The sequence below is a fragment of the Dreissena polymorpha genome, chromosome 1 (assembly GCF_020536995.1).
Source record: "Dreissena polymorpha isolate Duluth1 chromosome 1, UMN_Dpol_1.0, whole genome shotgun sequence".
In the NCBI taxonomy this organism is placed as follows: domain Eukaryota; kingdom Metazoa; phylum Mollusca; class Bivalvia; order Myida; family Dreissenidae; genus Dreissena; species Dreissena polymorpha.
The window spans coordinates 31,286,684-31,307,468 of record NC_068355.1 but is presented as its reverse complement, the minus strand read 5'-3'; the positions used below and the strand labels follow the sequence as shown (position 1 = coordinate 31,307,468).

Below are 20,785 nucleotides of genomic sequence, written 5' to 3'. Positions count from 1 at the left end.
GCGTCAAATAACCAGTGCTAAAATATCCTTTGTCTCCATAAAAAGCTCGCGAAAATTATGCAGACATGTACAACGTTGCATGGAAAGTTTGGGTGTATTTTGTGTTGTATAAACACATTCATCATGTCAGATGATTTATGCGTGTTCAATAGGGAAAAAAACGCCCCGATTTGGCGTTATTTCATCACATCTTTAAATGGTAACAAACGCCAAAATGTACTTGATACTTGAGAATAATTGCGAATGTGTGTGTGTCTTGAGCACTTTTATCGTAAATATTTACCGGAATTTCCTTTAAAACTGGAATATACGGGATTATCGGGTAATGATTAGCGATATCAACTGCATAATGTAAACAAAATGAAACTAATTTATATACACATAGTCATACAATAGTTATAATAAGCTGATAATTAACAAAACAACAATTAAGTGTTGGTTATTGATGTGGCTTCAACTGCTAATTGTCTCAGCTAAAATATAATAGCAAAAACAACAAGCAATTATAAATCAACCAACTGCTGGATTCTTGACCACTCGTATGAGCCAACACATAATTACGTGACATTTATGTGTGAAATACATACACTACGGGCAGGAAACAAACTAACTTGGGGCCAGCCACATTAAATATGCTTATATGCTAATACACTTTGTCGTAAAAAATAAACCCAAAACAAATATGTCTGTTGATCGTTTTAATATAAAGACAATATTCATACAGTGCAATAAACGCACACAAAGTAACTTAAAGTACTTAAGCCGATTCTATAAATGACGATGGCAAATGATTATTGGAATCTTATTAATACATGCCTGTGATAATCGTATTTTGTTTTAATTAATTCGATTTTTTTTATTTGCATTCTTTTAAAATAATAATTATTTATATCTGGATGACAGCAATTTCTTTAGAAATGGGAATGCAATCACTAGAAACAAAACAACAGCATGTTTTTTTATTAACTAATTTATCTATTTTGAATCTGTGCGCATTAAATTAATTATGATTTTAAATATAATTATAATTGTTCTTTTAAATTTCTTTGACTAACTAATCATTTAAAAAAGATTTTGATTTGAAGATGCGCATGGACTCGGCGTCATGTCTCAGATCGCGGCTTGCCTCGGCGGAAAGATGCGAAGCTTTGCTTCGAAATGCTTCAACGGCCGACTCGGCATCTACTTGTTTCGCATTGCCGCCGCGGTTCTCAAAATATATTTGTACCATGTTGGCTGTTCTGTAATTAATCTATTCTATTTTTTTTTAAACTTTGATCATTTTTGCCTCTTTGTTCTTTTTTTTTGGTACTAATGTCTTAAAATTTTACCATGTTGTATTAGTCAAAGATTGTTGATGAATGTCCCAGAAGTGGTTTAAATGCAATGCCAAGAGCTTGAATAATGAAAATAACGATAAATCCAGAAATAAGCATTAGTGAAAAATATAATTGCCAACTAAGGCAAATGTCAAGTAAAGTACAAATGGACGGTTTGGTCAATCAATATATACATGTACCTCACACATCAATCAAGGCCGGGGCATACACACTATTGACTGATAAAATCCTAACAAGGGCTGTTTGTAAAACACACATTCCCCCAAATTGGCTGTCAGTTGCAGTGGTAGCCATTGTGTGATCATGTTAGAAACCATTTTACTGCTTCAGGTCACTGTGACTTGACCTTTGACCTAGTGACCTGAAAACCAAAAAGGGTCATCTGCCATCTGTCATAATCAATGTACCTATGATCCAAGGCATAAGCGTTCTTGAGTTCTCATCCAGAAACCATTTTACTATTTCGGGTCACCGTGACCTTGACCTTTGACCTGAAAGTTGCTAATCCACCGATAATTACTAGTAACGCCCATATTATATAAACTGGAATCACAGTTCATTTTTATACTAACAAGTCATAATACTACACATAAACATTAAGAAAACACATTTCCTCGATGAGATACATACATTATCCGAGTAGAATTAAATTGCTACGTCATGACCATCGACATTGTAAATGGCGGACGTATTGTAAATTAACATTGAAGCCGCATTCAATTAAAAAATGGCGATTCAAATTACAAGTTATGGTCATTCAATAATGGAGAAAGCATTAACTGGATGTAACAAACATTTGATAAGGTTGGTTAAACCAGATAACAACAAGGAAAATTTGGATAATTAAAGTTAAACTACTACTGGTAAGGCATTCTTAAGTGAATATATTTTGGACATGTATAGTAATCGGATAAACAGATAGATATACAAGATGTTCCATGCATTAAGATTGTGTTTTTGTACAAAAGCTATCATAGGGATGATGATAATATAATGAGGATAAATATGTGATGGAACGGTGCTACTGGTACATATCTTAAATTACTTAAATGTGTTAAATACTTAAATGTGTTATGATCAAGTAATTTTAATGAGCATTTATTGTTTTTACAAATAAACATAGTATAGTGATAGAAATAATAAAAAGTTGTAAAATAAACAGGTTTTGTTTTAGAAAAACTTAGTCTATATTGTTCGCACAAATTATTGATAAGTGTGTCCTTATCTTTGTGTACCAATTCATTAAAATATGTTGTGTTATTTATCATGGTATTTTTTATTTAATAAAGCAGTATAACTTTTTAAGATATTGTGTTACTCTTAGAGCATATTTGTATTAAAAAAATTGAATAATACAGACAAAAACACAATTAGCACGCTTCAAAATTGACCCCAGCATTTTTAAGTTAGACTCCTCAAAATTTCAGTCCAGGGGCATTGATGACTCCTGGTTTTAAAAATCTATTGAAATCCCTGATGATCGGTCCTCGCAGTGATTTTTTACAATTTTTCTCATCTGAGTCCTGGGACTACATAACCTGCAAAACTGCAAAGTCTCCGAATAAAAAAAACGAGTCAGGGGTTTTCCTCGCTTCATTGGAAAGAGGCCCTAACCTATGGATTTTGGGAAGAATTCTCGCTAAAATTACTGCTTTGGGAAATGAAAAAGCTGGTGTAAGTAAAGATCTTTGGAAAATCTGCATGATTTTAATGAAATTTTTTATTGGGAAAGGGGCCTTTATGGCTCCTGATATATAAGGCTGAAAACCGCTGCTACTGCGAGTCCAAGTATTAAACTTTATTTTTTTGAAAATTCTATGCATTTTTGGGACTCACATAACTCAAAACTTTGCATCCCCAGATATTTTTGTGAGTCCAGGACGCAGGAATCACAGGTAAAAAAAAGCACTGTCCTCGATGCTCTCAAATTGCGTCACGTGATTCACACATTTTCAATGGGAATTCCCCCCATCCCAGAATTCAATTTGTATATGCAATTGTGTAAAATGGCGGACATTTGTGTTTATGAAATTCTTTGAAACATTCATTGTCAATATTGGCCGTATTTTGGTTTTGAAAATATAAATCGTAATAATACTGGATTATCCGGTAATGGATAGCGTTGGAACATGCAAAGATCTATCAATATAATATGTTTATTTATAGATTTAAGGAACATGTTTGTATCCATTGAAATCACAAGTAGGGTCTTTTAAAATTATAAAATAAAAGTGGGACTTCAAAATTTATGTTTGGGACGTCCAAATTTTATGGTTTGGTAGTCAGGACTTCCAACCTATAAAAGCTAGCGGAAGTGCTGTTAATTATTGATAACTAAAGGAATATAAATGTGTGAGATACCTGTGAATTGTTCCAACACATGCAGAGCAGCACAGCTGACTGTGGTCATGGCAAAACTGTGTCAGTGTTTCATCCTCATGCACCTCACACTTCCTGAGAAAATCTTCCACCGCCTTAGAAACTGGCCATTTCTTAATATCCTCCCTTCCACATGTCATATGTTTTGTAAACAACTGACTATGCAGGATAACACATTTTTTACAATAAAACCTTAAACATTGTTCACAATAAATGTCTGCAGATTCCGTAAGATTCTGCTCTAAACAACATGTGCAAGAAAAGTCTTCAACCATCAGAAAACGTTTTGGAACTGAAGACAATGAACCTGTTGCCATTTTGTTACTGTTTATAATGTTAAAACCTTTTTGTTCGTATCGTTCAAGTATATTTCTTGTGAAATATGAAAACAATAAAGCTAGTTCCAAAAGTTTATCAACCTTAGAAGTTAAAATTAACACTGAAACACGGATAAATTCAAACACAAGATGTACAATAAAGCTTTTCAACCAAAGGCCAACGTTTCACAACATTAGACAATGAACCTGTCGCCAATTTTGATACTCTAGTGTATGAAGTTTTACATGTTAAAGTACATGTAGTTAACCCTTTACCACTTAGATACGTATTTTGACGCATTTGTAGTCCCTAAGAAAGTTGCATTTTATTGAAGGTCTTTCTTACTAGACCCAATGTTTAAAGGTTTCAGTTCCAACCCTTAGATACTGATGAGCAGCAAACAGCATAAAACCTTAACAGACTGCGAGTTACTCGCAGGCTGTTCTGGTTTTATGCTGTTTGCACATAGCCATTTTCACTTTGCTTCTAAGTTGGAAAGGGTTAAAGTATAATTCTGTTAAAATAGTCTATAATACTGTAACCCGGATGGTTACGGCTGTGTTGTATTCCAATAAACAAGAAATCATAAATAAGATAGTTCACAGTTCACTTCTTTTAATAATGTAGGAATGCTTTTCAGTCCTTTATGAAATACATGCAGACGAAAATTCAAATAGCAGTTAATCCTACAGTATAAATCAGGATCTGAAATATATAAAATAATAAAATGCTTAACAATAAAACAATAGTTCTGTTCTAGTGGCCTTAACATTTATTTTATATGACTCAACCACTCATATAAGATTTAGGCACAACAATGACAAAAATAATCATAAATACACAAAGCAGCATCAAAAACCTTAAAAACAAGGGATGTTTGTAAAACATGCATGCCCCCCATATGGTCTGTCAGTTGTAGTGGCAGCCATTGTGTGAATACGTTCTTTGGCACTGTGACCTTGATCTTTGACCTAGTGACCTGAAAATCAATAGGGGTCATCTGCAAGTCATGATCAATGTGCTCATGAAGTTTCATGATCCTAGGCGTAAGCTTTCTTGCGTTATAATCCAGAAACCATTTTACTGTGTCAAGTCACCGTGACCTTTTACTTAGTGACCTGAAAGTCAATAGGGGTCATCTGCGAGTCATGGTCAATGTACCTATGAAGTTTCATGATCCTAGGCATAAGCATTCTTGAGTTATCATCCAGAAACCATTTTTCTTAGTCGAATCACTGTGACCTTGACCCTTGACCTGAAAATCAATAGGGATCATCTGCGAGTCATGATCAATGTACCTTTGAAGTTTCATGATCCTAGGCATAAGCGTTCTTGAGTTATCATCCAGAAACCATTTCGGGTCACCGTGACCTTGACCTTTGACCTAGTGACCTGAAAATCAATAGGGGTCATCTGCGAGTCATGATAAATGTACCTATGAAGTTTCATGATCATAGGCATAAGCTTTTTTGAGTTATCATCCGCAAACCATTTTACTGTGTCAAGTCACCGTGACCTTTGACCTAGTGACATGAAAGTCAATAGGGGTCATCTGCAAGTCATGATCAATGTACAGTACAGCCAAAGTGGAACAAACGTATTTCGCGATCCGCGGCGGCAAGGCGAAACGAGTCGATGCCGCGTCAGTCGTTGAAGCCGCATCAGTATGCGGCGGCAAGTCGCATTTCGCCGCGAAACTTCGCATCTGTCCGCCGAGGCATTCCGCGACATGATGCCGAGTCGATGCGCATCATGAAACAAAAAATCTTTTTAAAAATATTAGTTACATGTAGTTAACAAATTTTGAAAGAACAATTATAATAATAATTAAAATCAAAATATCTTTATTGTGCGCGGATTGTATTAGCATATACATGTAAGCATAGTTAATGTGTCTGGCCAATTAAGTTTGTTTCCCGCCCGTAGTGTATGTATTTCACACATAAACAAGGTCACGTAATTATGTTTTCGCACATACAAGTGGTAAAAGCTCCAGCATATGGTGGATTTATAAATTAATTGCATGTTGATTCTGCTATTATATTTTAGCTGAGAAAATTAGCAGTTTGAAGCCACATCAATAATCAAGACGGTGACGATGTATTTGTTGTTTTGTTAATTATCAGCTTATTATAACTATTGTTTGAATATGCGTATATAAATACGTTTTATTTTGTTCATATTATACAGTAAATATCGCTACTAATTACCGGATAATCCCGTATATTCCAGTTTTAAAGCAAATGCTAGTAAATATTGACGAAACACACACATTCTCGATATTTCCTTAAGTATCAAATACATTTTGGCATTTGTTACTATTTATAGAGATGATGAAAGCACGTCTAATCGGGGCGGGTTTTTTTTCACTGAATACGCGTTTTACGCCTGACGTGATGTTCATGTATTTATACAACACAAAATACACCCAAACTTTCCAAACGACGTTCTACATGTCTGCATAATTTTCGCGCGCATTTTATGAAACAAAGGATATTTTAGCACTGTTAATTTGACGCTAGAATTTGCCAAAGGACGCGTTAGCATTAAAATTTGGAAGTGTGTTTCGGATTACAAATTTAATAATGATAATCGAACGAAATATAAACAGCTGCGCGTAATTAATTCTACGCTACACATACATGTACATGTAGGTGGATATCTTTTCACTCGATCCGCCGCGTACATATGCGGCGGATTTACTCCGCGAAAGTACGCGAGGTTAATACAGACTCGGCGTCATTGCCCGGATCGATGCCGAGTGCCACGGCGATACGCCGCGTGAACAAACGATTCGGCCGCCGCGGACTAATAATCTGGCCGTGGCGTAGCCGCGGATTATGTTTGTGCCGCTTTGGCTGTACTGTACCTATGAAGTTTCATGATCCTAGGCGTAAGCGTTCTTGAGTTATCATCCGCAAACCATATTTATAAGTTATGTCACTGTAACCTTGACCTTTGATCTAGTGACCTGAAAATCAATAGGGGTCATCTGCGAGTCATGATCAATGTACCTATGAAGTTTCATGATCCTAGGCTAAGCGTTATTGAGTTATCATCCGGAAACCATTTTACTATTTCGGGTCACCGTGACCTTGACCTTTGACCTAATGACCTCAAAATCAATAGAGATAATCTGCGAGTCATGATCAATGTACCTATGAAGTTTCATGATCCTAGGCCTAAGCGTTCTTGAGTTATCATCCGGAAACCATCTGGTGGACGGACGGAAGGACATACGGACGGACCGACATGTGCAAAACAATATACCCCCTCTTCTTCAAAGGGGGGCATAATAATGAGTTAAAAATATATCATTCAACACATTGATATAATTTCTACAATTCTTACCAATTTATGGAATTGAGTCCCTTTCTCTTTCACTTCAGTCTCTCCTCTTTTAACCTGCTGGTGCTGTAAATTCGAGCATGCAAACAGATATTATGGTGTTTCAACTCAGTGTATAAGTTGCTTTCCAAAAGTGAATTTATTTATTTGCTGCCATTCGCGAAATCATGTGAGTTGAACATTAAAAATGTTCAAACCATAGGCTCTGGATGTCAATGACAATCAGGGTTCGCCAAAACCGTCGGTCTGCCAGTCCAGACCGGCAATTTTTTCTTGGGACCGACAAGTGATTTAAGATAATCGGTCCGACTGACCGACACAATCAGATGAAAAATCATTTTAACAAGATGCGTTTGTGAAACACAATGTCCCCCTATATGACGTTTGACCTTGAAGGATGGCCTTGACCTTGTGAAGGATGACCTTGACCTTTCACCACTTAAAATGTGCAGCTCCATGAGATACACATGCATGCCGAATATCAAGTTGCTATCTTCAATATTGCAAAAGTATTTATAAAACAAGAGCACCGCCTTGCGGGTGCAGACCGCTCATCTATTTTCTTTTTAAAGGTGAAGGGACTCTCATTTTCAATCACAAAGGAGGGAGGAGTGGAGTGAAGAGGGGTGTATAGTGTGGGGTTGTGGACATTTATTACATTATCTTCCAAAAAAGCGAAAAAAAAAAAAAAATAATAAAAAAATCGGGGGGGGGGGGGGGGTATAGTGTGAGGGTGTGGTGATAATTTGTGAGATGATCTTAAAAAAAAAAAAAAATCAAAAAAAAAAATCAAAAAAAAAATTTGGGGGGGGGGGGTGGGGGGGGGGTGGGGTGGGGGTATAGTGTGAGGGTGTGGTGGTCATTTGTGAGATGATCTTATAAAAAAAAAAAAAAAAAAAAAAAAATTAGGGGGGGGGGGGGGGAGGGGAGGGCACGGGGGATGGTTTGGGTGAAGTCTATTGTGGTATGTCAGGTAAGAGTAGTTTCATCAAAGTATCAATCAAATCTAATCATAAATAAAGAAGTTATGGCAATTTTAGCAAAATTTAATAATTTGACCTTGAGAGTCAAGGTCATTCAAAGGTCAAAGTAAAATTCAAGTTGCCAGGTACAGTAACCTCATGATAGCATGTAAGTATTTGAAGTTTGAAAGCAATAGCCTTGATACTTCGAGTGGATCGAAACACAAATTTAACCATATATTAAAAGTTACTAAGTCAAAAAAGGGCCATAATTCCGTAACAATGACAACCAGAGTTATGCAACTTGTCCTTTTACTGTACCCTTATGATAGTTTGTGAGTGTTCCAAGTATGAAAGCAATATCTATGATACTTTAGGGGTAAAGTGACCAAAACATAAATCTTAACCAAATTTTCAATTTTCTAAGTATAAAGGGCCCATAATTCCGTCCAAATGCCAGTCAGAGTTACATAACTTTGCCTGCACCGTCCCCTTATGATAGTTCATAAATCTTGCAAGTATGAAAGCAATAGCTTTGATACTGTAGGAATAAAGTGGACCTAAACACAAAACTTAATCAAATTTTCAATTTTCTAAGTATAAAAAGGGCACATAATTCTGTCAAAATGCCAGTCAGAGTTACATTACTTTGCCTGCACAGTCCCCTTATGATAGTTAGTAAGTGTTGCAAGTATGAAAGCAATAGCTTTGATGCTTAAGGAATAAAATGGACCTAAACACAAAACTTAACCAAAATTGTCAATTTTCTAAGTATAAAAAGGGCACATAATTCTGTCAAAATGCATGCCAGAGTTATCTAACTTTGCCTGCCCAGTCCACTCATGATAGTAAGTAAGTGTACCAAGTTTGAATGCAATAGCATTGATACTTACTGAGAAAAGTGGAACTAAACGCAAAACTTAACCAAAATTTTCAATTTTTTAAGTATAAAAAGGGCACATAATTCTGTCAAAATGCACGCCAGAGTTATCTAACTTTGCCTGCCTAGTCCCCTCATGATAGTAAGTAAGTGTACCAAGTTTGAATGCAATAGCATTGATACTTTCTGAGAAAAGTGGACCTAAACGCAAAACTTAACCGGACGCCGACGCCAACGCCAACGCCGACGCCGACGCCAAGGTGATGACAATAGCTCATAATTTTTTTTCAAAAAATAGATGAGCTAATAAGCGATTTGGGACACATATATTTGACCTCTGACCTTGAAGGATGACCTTGACCTTTCACCACTCAAAATGTGCAGCTCCATGAGATACACATGCATGCCAAATATCAAGTTGCTATCTTCAATATTGCAAAAGTATTAATAAAATAAGCGATTTTGGCCACATATATTTGACCTCTGACCTTGACCTTTCACCACTCAAAATGTGCAGCTTTATATGATACATATGCATGCCAAATATGAAGTTGCTATCTTCAATATAGCAAAATATATTGCAAAATGTTAAAGTTGGCGCAAACAGACCAACAGACAGACAGGGCAAAAACAATATGTCCCCCACTACTATAGTGGGGGACATAATAAACATACACAACACACGAAGTGTGTTTGTCATTTATAGAAATTCATTGAATTATCTTGAACGAAATTATTTTTTGAATAGGTTACACATAACCAATTGTTGTTGTACAACAAACCACATCATTTTTTAGCTTTCTGTACTCTTTAATTAAATGAAACCTTTATGTGTGTGTTAAAACTACCAGTTGTATGCATCATTAATTGTTGCGCAACGTTATGAAATGTATTCTTTAATAAAAATGTGTTTGACAGCAAACACGGAATAATACTTAAAGGGATCTTTTCACGTTTTGGTAAATTGACAAAATTGAAAAAAGTTGTTTCAGATTCGCAAATTTTCGTTTTAGTTATGATTTTTTGTGAGGAAACAGTTATGCTGAACATTTACCATGGTCTAATATAGCCATTATATGCATCTTTTGGCGATTTAAAAACCTGAAAATTATAAAGCGTTGCAACGCCAAACGATTGAATAATTTGGAGAATTCTGTTTTTGTCGTTTAATTTTGTAAAACTACGAAGATTGCTTATATAAAGTTTAAAATAGGTCGCTTATACATACGTGGCAGGATGGCCGAGCGGTCTAATTGGTTTTTACTCCAGGACTCCCGGGGTCACTGGTTTCAGCCCTGATGCGGGCTACTTTTTTTCCCCTTTTGTTAAATTTTATTCTTGATTGTTTACTGGAGCTTTTTAGATCCAATGTTTATATTTATCAATATAAAGCATTTAATGACAAACTTCAAAACACGCCAAAAATCTGTGAAAAGGCCCCTTTAATAAAACATTTTTTTAAAGAATATATGATAGGTGTTTATTTCGATCTAATACAGCGTTTTTTTTACCCCAAAGGGGAAAGGTACCTGTACCCCTACAATTGGGAATTTTTAGAGTCGTGAAATCTTCAAATTGGGACAAAAACGAGTCGCGAAATCAATGAATTGGGAAAAATTCGAGTCGCAAAATTGATGAATTGGGAACCTTTAAAATGCATGTAATCTATCATTAGGGGCTATATTCTGCATCACAAAGCATTTTAAACTCTAGGTTTTGACAGAAAAACTACAGTACGGTTATGATATTTTGACTATCGTATCATGTCATGTGAAAATTGTGTTATTGCCACTTCAGTTAGAATGTGCCCGTCAATTGGAAAAATATCTTCCAGTGATAGGCATAAGCACTGAGGTTGCATAAAAAATAATATTAATAATTTTGTTTTAGCCCTTAAGTCTTACAAGCCCTGCAATGTTTCATGTGAGTTAAATTAAAAACTTAAAAACTAAACAAAAACAACAACAATGGATCTTGTACTGGTTTGACATCTTTTAACAATAGACAGTGAGAATAGTCACACGTAACCAAAATGAGTTTTTAGAGTGGAATGCTTTAACAATAATTTTCAAAGGTAAGTCTTATATTTTGTTTTGATTTTTTTTTCAAATCATCAAATAAGATATTAAGATCATCTGCCATTAAATGCTTATGTATATGTTGTAAATAACTATAGGATTTTACACCCATGTCTCATTATTTTTAATTTTATGTTAAACTTTTATTTGTTTATATTCGTATCCGAATAGTTACTGTCCGTATTTGACACTTAAAAAACTATACATAGAAGTAATATGCGCATTTAACTCAATACGGTTACGTTTTTTTTAATGTCAACGAAAAATTAGTGTTGAGAAAGTTTATTGATGTAAGGAAGACTGGTCTTAGCGATGGAATTCTTTCACAGGAAATATCGATCACTCGTCGCGGTTATGTAATCCATTCACATTTTACACAGCGGTTAGAGTTGCGCCCCATTTGAAAAGTTTTGTTTACTTTCTACGCAACAATGTCCTGCGAAAATAAATTGCCGAAAATGAAAGGCTCGACAATATCAAAAGATATTTCCAGCGAAAATAAAAGGCACTGGCTATTGGGAACGGCACCTAAAATCGTTCGGAACGGTAGATATCGAGATTGGGAAAGGTCCGGTGCTAAAATTGGGAAGCCTCCGGTAGGCTTTGGGAAAGGTACCGTTCCCCGGTACTAGTTAAAGAAGGAAAAAAAACCTGTAATACGCCATATGGGGCCCACGAGAACAACATATTTTCATAAGAAGTCAACAAAAAGAAAACAAAATTGCAGAAATATGCACCAGCCCTATGCTCACACTCACACACTCACAAGTAAACAAAACATACATAAACGTACATGAACAAAATTTAAATCATGAATAAAGGTGGAGAAGCTCATTATGAGTGAGACATAATAATCATCGAAACATAATATTGATAATCGAATAGTTCATTAAAAGCGAAAAAAGTCTCCGACACTGTATTAATGGACATACACTATACTTAAATCCTTTAGATAACTTACCCTTTCTCGTTCTATCAACCAATTTAACTCTTGTGCATACTTCTTACTCTAAATGCAAATATTATCTTGGTTTGGGGATTTCAATGTTATTTCTGTGATCATGGAGTCGAAGTGCAAGACTTAACAAGATGTGTTTGTGAAACACAATGTCCCCCTATATGATGTTTGACCTTGAAGGATGACCTTGACCTTGTGAAGGATGACCTTGACCTTTCACCACTCAAAATGTGCAGCTTTATGAGATACACATGCATGCCAAATATGAAGTTGCTATCTTCAATATAGCAAAAGTTATTGCAAAATGTTAAAGTTGGCGCAAACAGACCAACAGACAGGGCAAAAACACTATGTCCCCACTACTATAGTGGGGGACATAAAAAAAGGATGTTGTTTCGCTTGCGGTTGTTAAATCCATACAGGGCTTCCCAGCTGGCACAGCTGCTGATATTCGGATCTGAATACTTAAACGTATTCAGACCTTATTCTTAACCGTTGCGCGTTTTACGATATCGGATTTTAGGGAATACAACTCAGTGACACTATTCAATTTCTTATACAACATTGAGAATATTAACAGTAATTGAAATTAACAATATCAGCGACATCTATTTAAAGACTAAACACCTTTTCAAGTATCGAATTTAACATGTCAATAAAATACATTAATACCAAAAAAGGTTTCATTTAATATTGTTCACATTAAACCTTTAAATGAAAGTGTCGCTTTAACTATTTTCCGTGTCTTAACTTAATAAGCCGCGAATCGTTTGCTTAAAACAGTTAACAAAAAGGGCTATACGTTCTTATTCTTAATGAAATACAAAAATAAGTATAACATAATTAATAACGTCCATTAACACACACGGCAAGATCAAAGTTTTAATGGTAAACTAATGTGACATTCCACGTAAATTATTATTTTCGTCTTAATCGAATACTTTATATAGAGAAACAATGTATTTATAACCGACCAATGAGGTAACATTATGCAACTTTCAATTTACACAGTGCTATATGGCAACAATATGGAATTTGAACAGTGGTAGTGTTTTAAGGTCTGGACTATCATTACTTGTAAGTTTGTATAAACATTCTTCTAGTGCAATTAGTAAAATAATGTTTATATTTTATGTTTAATAATTTATTGCACGATTATTCTGTGCTGTTACAGGGCTAGAGCTGGCCCAAAATTTCTTTGAGCCAACCAGATTTCGTTTTTCGGCGAGCGAAAAGTGGTTTTAGAATAATAATATATATTATCAACTTGTTCATATTTCTTTTTATGACAACAAGGGCATATCACATATAATATAACATGCAGTTTTCAATATAGAAGTAATTATTATGGTGCTTTTCAAAGTACTAACATAAGTTAATTTTTACATGTACACTTAACAGTGGAGTAAGTTGTCCCGAATTTGAAATCCTGAAAATTAGGCCGGGGGTCTTATAACCAGGAACCCAACAGGAATAAAAGGCAAAGCCCCATACCCCACCCAGAGACTTACAAATTGTTCTTTATTATAGTCTTTCCAATTGCAATTTCAAGTGAATACAATTCGAAATAATATAAACCATATCGTCTGTATTACCGCATGTGTATTCGGCATTCTATTTCTTCTATAAAGAACTCCGAAAATAAATTTAAATCGGCGAAAAATACAATCTCTTGCACGATGGTTACATTACATTCACCTCTGTGTTGGGCTCAGAACGGACTATTGTTATGAAAGCGTCTCATGTATGCCATGATCATTTTAAGCGTTCATCATTGAGGTTACAGAATACTAAACAATCTCTTTCACGACGGTTACATTGCATTCACTGCATTAAAGAAAACCATCTCATACCATGATATCTTATATCAGTCTTAATTCATTATTATAAAATTGATATGTTTTTTTATGTTAAGAAACCAACATACATACACACGTCTAGCAATTCCTAACGTAACTCAAAAAAAATATGTTCAATTGTTTACATTTGTGAAGTGCATGGAATGATTTCATCTGCGTAAATGGGCAATAAATTAGTTCCAAAGAATTGCATTAAAACTCACAAGTTTTTGCACGATTTATCGTACATTTAAAAGTCATATTTCTTAATTTAATGCATGCGATCTTAAAAATCTAATCAAATATACATTGAATGCGTTTGTTCGGTTTCACCTATTTTATAGACAAAATGGCAAGCTGAGCATTTCGCAGAGTTGTATGTGAGAGCAAGGAACGACAACTTTGCGTGGAATTTGCGAAAAATAGTGTATCCGAAAACGACAGTCCGAAAAATTGTACGCGTTCTGCACTTGAAATAGAATTTGCATATCGTTTGTTTGCAGAAAATGAAAATTGGTAGCCTAGCAAATACGTAATAAATATATCATTTGGTTGACATTTTTCTTTACAATAGCATAGCTTTTGGGTAAAACAACTTAATTATCACCTTTTATTTCAAACGATAACGTCGATAATCGTCAGAAAGGTGTAACATCATCAACATAGAACTTATTATTTAATGATCATCCTTTAATTCAGATCGATAGTCGGTAGACAGGTCTAAAGTGATCAGCTGAGAAATTATTTATTGTTGCTCTTGTCATTTGTTTATCTTTAAATACGACGCTTGACATCGGTCGCTAAATTGTAGGCAGACGACAATATCAACTGTGTATTCCAAGTGTCTACGCATGATTGACCCAATATTATGTGTGAGCGAACTCAATTTTGATTGGCCAGCTACCACGTGCACTTCAATAACAAAAAGGTCAACCGATGTCTCATGCTCTGGTGCAGAACGGTTTTCGTTTATTGTTCAATTTGCGAACACTTTTAATGAAACAAAGAGAAAACTATAAAAAACCAGTCTGGATTTAAATGGCGGATAATTTCAATGAAGATTTGAAAGATTTTAGCATTTTCGCAAATCAGAATTTTCTTGAGCCAATTTCTCAATATTTTCGCAAATGGCTCAAATGGCGAACGACAGTGCGAGCCCTGCTGTTATATGAATTTGATGCCGTTAAAGCTTCTGACATGAATTCATGTCGGAACGATGCTATTGCAAAATAACGTTAAACGATATGAGGTTGATGTAAATCGACCTCATATTTATAGGAGTAACGTGTGCCCAATATTTGTATAATTAATTTTTCGATCCCATAAATATTATGCCTAGATCGTTAATTAAAATATTGTTATGTCGGCTTCCTTTAAACCGGATGTTTTATGCCCCACGTGTTTGACGAACAGGTATGGTGTTCAAGCAGTGACATAAACATGTTGTAATTTGTTTTGAGGTAGCAAATTAGTCGTCTTTCCGAGTCTTATATATTTCAAATTAACAATACACGTTTATGACTTTTGGTAATATAGTTTATTTTTTGTATTAGTGTCATTTCGTGACTATAATGAGTACTGTATTGCGAGTAAATAAGTAAATTTGACAATAAAGGTTCACTGGAAAGTCCACCATACTAAAAGTAGTTTCCCAATTATTTTGTTAACTTTTGACATTCTTTGATGTTTTTCTTTTGGATATTTATCCCCACGCTTTTTGAAAAAAAGGTGGGGATATTGTGGTTATCTCCGCCGTCCGTCCGTCTGTCTGTCCGTCCTGGCCACTATCTCCTCCTACACTAAAAGCACTAGAACCTTGAAACTTACACACATGGTAGCTATGAGCATATGTGCGACCCTGCACTATTTGGAATTTTGATCTGACCCCTGGGTCAAAAGTTATAGCGGTTGGGGTGGGGCCGCGTCAGAAATTATCACTCATTTTTTAGGTTATTTTACATTTACTTCTTTATTTCTACACCGATTCACTTCAAATTGATACTGGACCTCTCTTATGACAATACGGTCAATCTCAACCATGCATGGCCCCATTCCCAACCCTGGGGCGCCCCGCCCACATAGGCCACACCCACCAAAAATTTCCATTTACTATAATTTTTTCATTTCTACACGGATTCACTTCAAATTGATACTGAACTTTTGTTATAACATTAGGGTCAATCTCAACTATGCATGGCCCCAATCCTAACCCTGGGGCGCCCGCCCACATAGGCCACACCCACCAAAAAATTCCATTTACTATAATTTTTTCATTTCTACACGGATTCACTTCAAATTGATACTGAACTTCTCTTATGACATTAGGGCCAATCTCAACTATGCATGGCCCCATAACCAACCCTGGGGCCCCGCCCACATAGACCACACCCACCCAAAATTGCCTTTACTATAATTTCTTCATTTCTACACCGATTCACTTCAAATTGATATTGAACTTCTCTTATGACAATACAGTCAATCTCAACTATGCATGGCCCCATTACCAACCCTGGGGCCCCGCCCACATAGACCACACCCGCCCAAAATTGCCTTTTACTATAATTTCTTCATTTCTACACCGATTCACTTCAAATTGATACTGAACTTCTCTTATGACAATACGGTCAATCTCAACTATGCATGGCACAATTACCAACCCTGGGGCGCCCTGCCCACATATGTCACACCCACCCAAAATTGCCTTTTACTATAACTTCTTCTTCATTTCTACACCAATTCACTTCTAATTGATGATGAACTTCTCTTATGACAATACGGTCAATCTCAGCTATGCATGGCCCCATTACCAACCCTGGGGCACACCTAGGTCAAACATTCGGCGTGGGGATACGCGTCGGCCTCTGCCGCGCCATTTCTAGTTTAGGATTGTTGGTGTGTGTTGTGTGGACTTTTCATTTGTAGTACCTAACATTAAGTGTATACAATATTTTGACCAAAGGAATTTGTTCAATTTAACTCCGTTTGTTATTTTGATAATTTCATGCATGCACTGTATAATTCTTCAAAAGCAACATTTTGCATAATATTTTTTTTATTAGCATTTACTTTTCTGTTCTACAAGTATTTACAAGCCTGTTGACATATAAATTGAAGTATTTGCCATAATATTTATTGAACTATTCCTATGTGAAAAATAAGCCTTTTTACACTTTACTGTTTACATAGTTCTGGCTACTATAACTTGAAATGTCGCTTTTTAAGATTTTTGACTGGCATGACTTTATAGTTATGGACCAACCCCATTAGGAAAGTCAACCAGAAATTCCCGAAAAGTTGACAGTTAACAAAGACCGGTTCAAAACAGCTTTTAAATGCAGTTATTGGTCCAAATCAACCACTTGATCGGAAAGATTGACATTCTTCACATTTAAATGATATATTCTTTCCCAAAATACTATCTTAAACATTAAAAAATTATCTATTTTGCTCTTACATATCGAGAAAAACAGCGATGTAACGTATTCATTGAAATGCGAATCTCCCGAGATTTCACGGTCATATTACGTTATTTCTATTTTAAGTAACATACCATGTGCTCAGGTGTTTTCAAATTCAGAATGACATTTTTCGGTATTTAAGATTATTCTTGCTTGTTTTGTAAACAAATTGTAATGTAAATACAAACTCAACGTGAATATTATTTTAAAGTACCTGATTCACACTGAAATCAGTCTTATAATCCACCAGAAGTAATTTGTTAATCACAAATAATAGATTTCAGAAAACGAAAGACTGTCTACCATTTCAGCATAAAATGTCAAGGTCGATCCGAAAGTATCCAAATGAAAACTCGTCACGTGACAAAGCGACAATGGCGTCAAAATTGTGAATTTCAGACTGATTAGAGTTATTTTATTCTATTGTAAGATGCATTCGAAACATTTGAACCTTAAGATATTCCCCGATGCAGTAATTTATATTAATTCACCAATATATGTAGAAATGTATCCAAGAAAATGAGCTTTCTTTGATTTATAGCGTGACATAAATATGTTACGACTCTGGTTGATACGGGGTTAGCTTCAGCGTACAGGTCTGTCAATACTATATAAACTGTATGCTATAGTCTGGTTGAGTCGTGGCAGTGATTTTTTTTGCTTAAATTTACAGCCGAATTTCGGCTGCTTCCCAATCGCAAAAATACACGTTTTTTCCCAAAATTCTGACCAAAATTTCCCCAAAAAAAGCCCAACTTCAAAAAAAAAAAAAAAAAATTTTTTTTTTTTTTTTTTTAAGAAAGAAGTCTCATATAACTTAATTATGATTTCTTAAATCTAGGTCTCAACTTTATTTTTTAAACATCTTACAAAATATATAACTTGAATTTAGTCATTTTTGTCCATAATTCATTCCCAAACTTGCCACTTTTATTGATTAAAAAAAACAACAATTTGACCAGACTACTTTTCTAGAAAACTCCCTGAACATGCACTTAAAAACAATATCACTTCTGTTACTTATAATCCTATTATTAATGCTTCATTTTTCCCAATTTCATGGTTTATCGTGCTATTTTTCCCAATTTCACGGTTTATCGCGCTAATTTTCCCAATTCAAAAGGCACAGGCTGTAACAAATTAAAGCAAAAAAAATCACTGCGTGGGTAATTTTCATAAAGTTGTTACATTACAAATATTTTATAAATATATGACCATGACTCATTATGAAAATGATAATTAACCTTTCTTCTTTAAGATTTGTTGCTTTTTTCCAAATGTTTATCGTCTTTTATCATCAAAATAATCGACTGTGTTGATAGTGTCAAACTACCATCATGAAAATAAGCTTCTGGTTAATTCGTGGGTTCTGATTGGCTGCCAGAATTTGGCGAGGTATAAAACCCGGAAATATCCGGAAAACCCGGAAATCTTTTAGGTAAAACCCGGAACCGATATAAATGGTTATAACTTCATTATTATTCGTCCGATATTAATTATAATGGTACCGTTGTAAAGAAGATCCTCTACAGATTCTAACCATATCAAAATATTTTATGGCAGGGTCGTAGTCGGCCTGTAAATCGCGGTCAAAGTCGGCCTGTTTTAACGTTTTTTTTACACATGCAAATGCCGAGAAGAAAACCCGGAACCGATATAAATGGTTATAACTTCATTATTATTCGTTCGATATTAATTATAATGGTACCGTTGTAAAGAAGATCCTCTACAGATTCTAACCATATCAAAATATTTTATGGCAGGGTCGTAGTCGGCCTGTAAATCGCGGACAAAGTCGGGGGCCGCCCAAAGTCGGCCTGTTTTAACGTTTTTTTTTACACACGCAAATGCCGAAAAGAAAACCCGGAACCGATATAAATGGTTATTACTTCATTATTATTCGTCCGATATTAATTATAATGGTACCGTTGTAAAGAAGATCCTCTACAGATTCTAACCATATCAAAATATTTTATGGCAGGGTCGTAGTCGGCCTGTAAATCGCGGTCAAAGTCGGCCTGTTTTAACGTTTTTTTTTACACATGCAAATGCCGAGAAGAAAACCCGGAACCGATATAAATGGTTATAACTTCATTATTATTCGTTCGATATTAATTATAATGGTACCGTTGTAAAGAAGATCCTCTACAGATTCTAACCATATCAAAATATTTTATGGCAGGGTCGTAGTCGGCCTGTAAATCGCGGTCAAAGTCGGCCTGTTTTAACGTTTTTTTTACACATGCAAATGCCGAGAAGAAAACCCGGAACCGATATAAATGGTTATAACTTCATTATTATTCGTTCGATATTAATTATAATGGTACCGTTGTAAAGAAGATCCTCTACAGATTCTAACCATATCAAAATATTTTATGGCAGGGTCGTAGTCGGCCTGTAAATCGCGGACAAAGTCGGGGGCCGCCCAAAGTCGGCCTGTTTTAACGTTTTTTTTTACACACGCAAATGCCGAAAAGAAAACCCGGAACCGATATAAATGGTTATTACTTCATTATTATTCGTCCGATATTAATTTTAATGGTACCGTTGTAAAGAAGATCCTCTACAGATTCTAACCATATCAAAATATTTTATGGCAGGGTCGTAGTCGGCCTGTAAATCGCGGACAAAGTCGGCCTGTTTTAACGGTTTTTTTTACACATGCAAATGCCGAGAAGAAAACCCGGAACCGATATAAATGGTTATAACTTCATTATTATTCGTCCGATATTAATTATAATGGTACCGTTGTAAAGAAGATCCTCTACAGATTCTAGCCATATCAAAATATTTTATGGCAGGGTCGTAGTCGGCCTGTAAATCGCGGACAAAGTCGGCCTGTTTTAACGGGTTTTTTTTACACACGCAAATGCCGAAAAGAAAACCCGGAACCGATATAAATGGTTATAACTTCATTATTATTCATCCGAAATTAATTATAATGGTACCGTTGTAAAGAAGATCCTCTACAGATTCTAACCATATCCAAACATTTTATGGCAGGGTCGTAGTCGGCTTGTAAATCGCGGACAAAGTCGGCCTGTTTTAAAGGGTTTTTTAAGAAGATCCTCTACAGATTCTAACCATATCAAAATATATATGGGTAGATTGCTCACTATGTATTGTTCACGATGTCTATACATAGTTATTTACGGGTGCATACAATCACCGCAAAGTACCGAAAAGCATCGAATAGCACCGAAAAGCACCGAAAATACACTCAATA

General features: G+C 35.3%; 1 protein-coding gene across 49 annotated transcripts in view; it reads right to left on the bottom strand.

Moving 5' to 3' along the window:
- LOC127875237 (uncharacterized) overlaps positions 1-20,785 on the bottom strand; it is a 58,896-nt gene that overhangs the window by 24,110 nt on the left and 14,001 nt on the right. For 45 of the 49 annotated variants that reach the window (XM_052420134.1, XM_052420144.1, XM_052420117.1 and 42 more), the window contains exons 2-3: positions 7,389-7,451; positions 3,702-4,742 (exon numbers count right to left, since the gene is read on the bottom strand). In XM_052420134.1, coding sequence (XP_052276094.1) covers positions 3,702-4,036 — 335 coding nt within the window. In that variant the 5' untranslated portion in view covers positions 4,037-4,742; positions 7,389-7,451. The remainder of the gene's footprint in view (positions 1-3,701; positions 4,743-7,388; positions 7,452-20,785) is intronic. The other 4 variants (XR_008047397.1, XR_008047400.1, XM_052420161.1 and 1 more) reach the window with 3 other exon arrangements.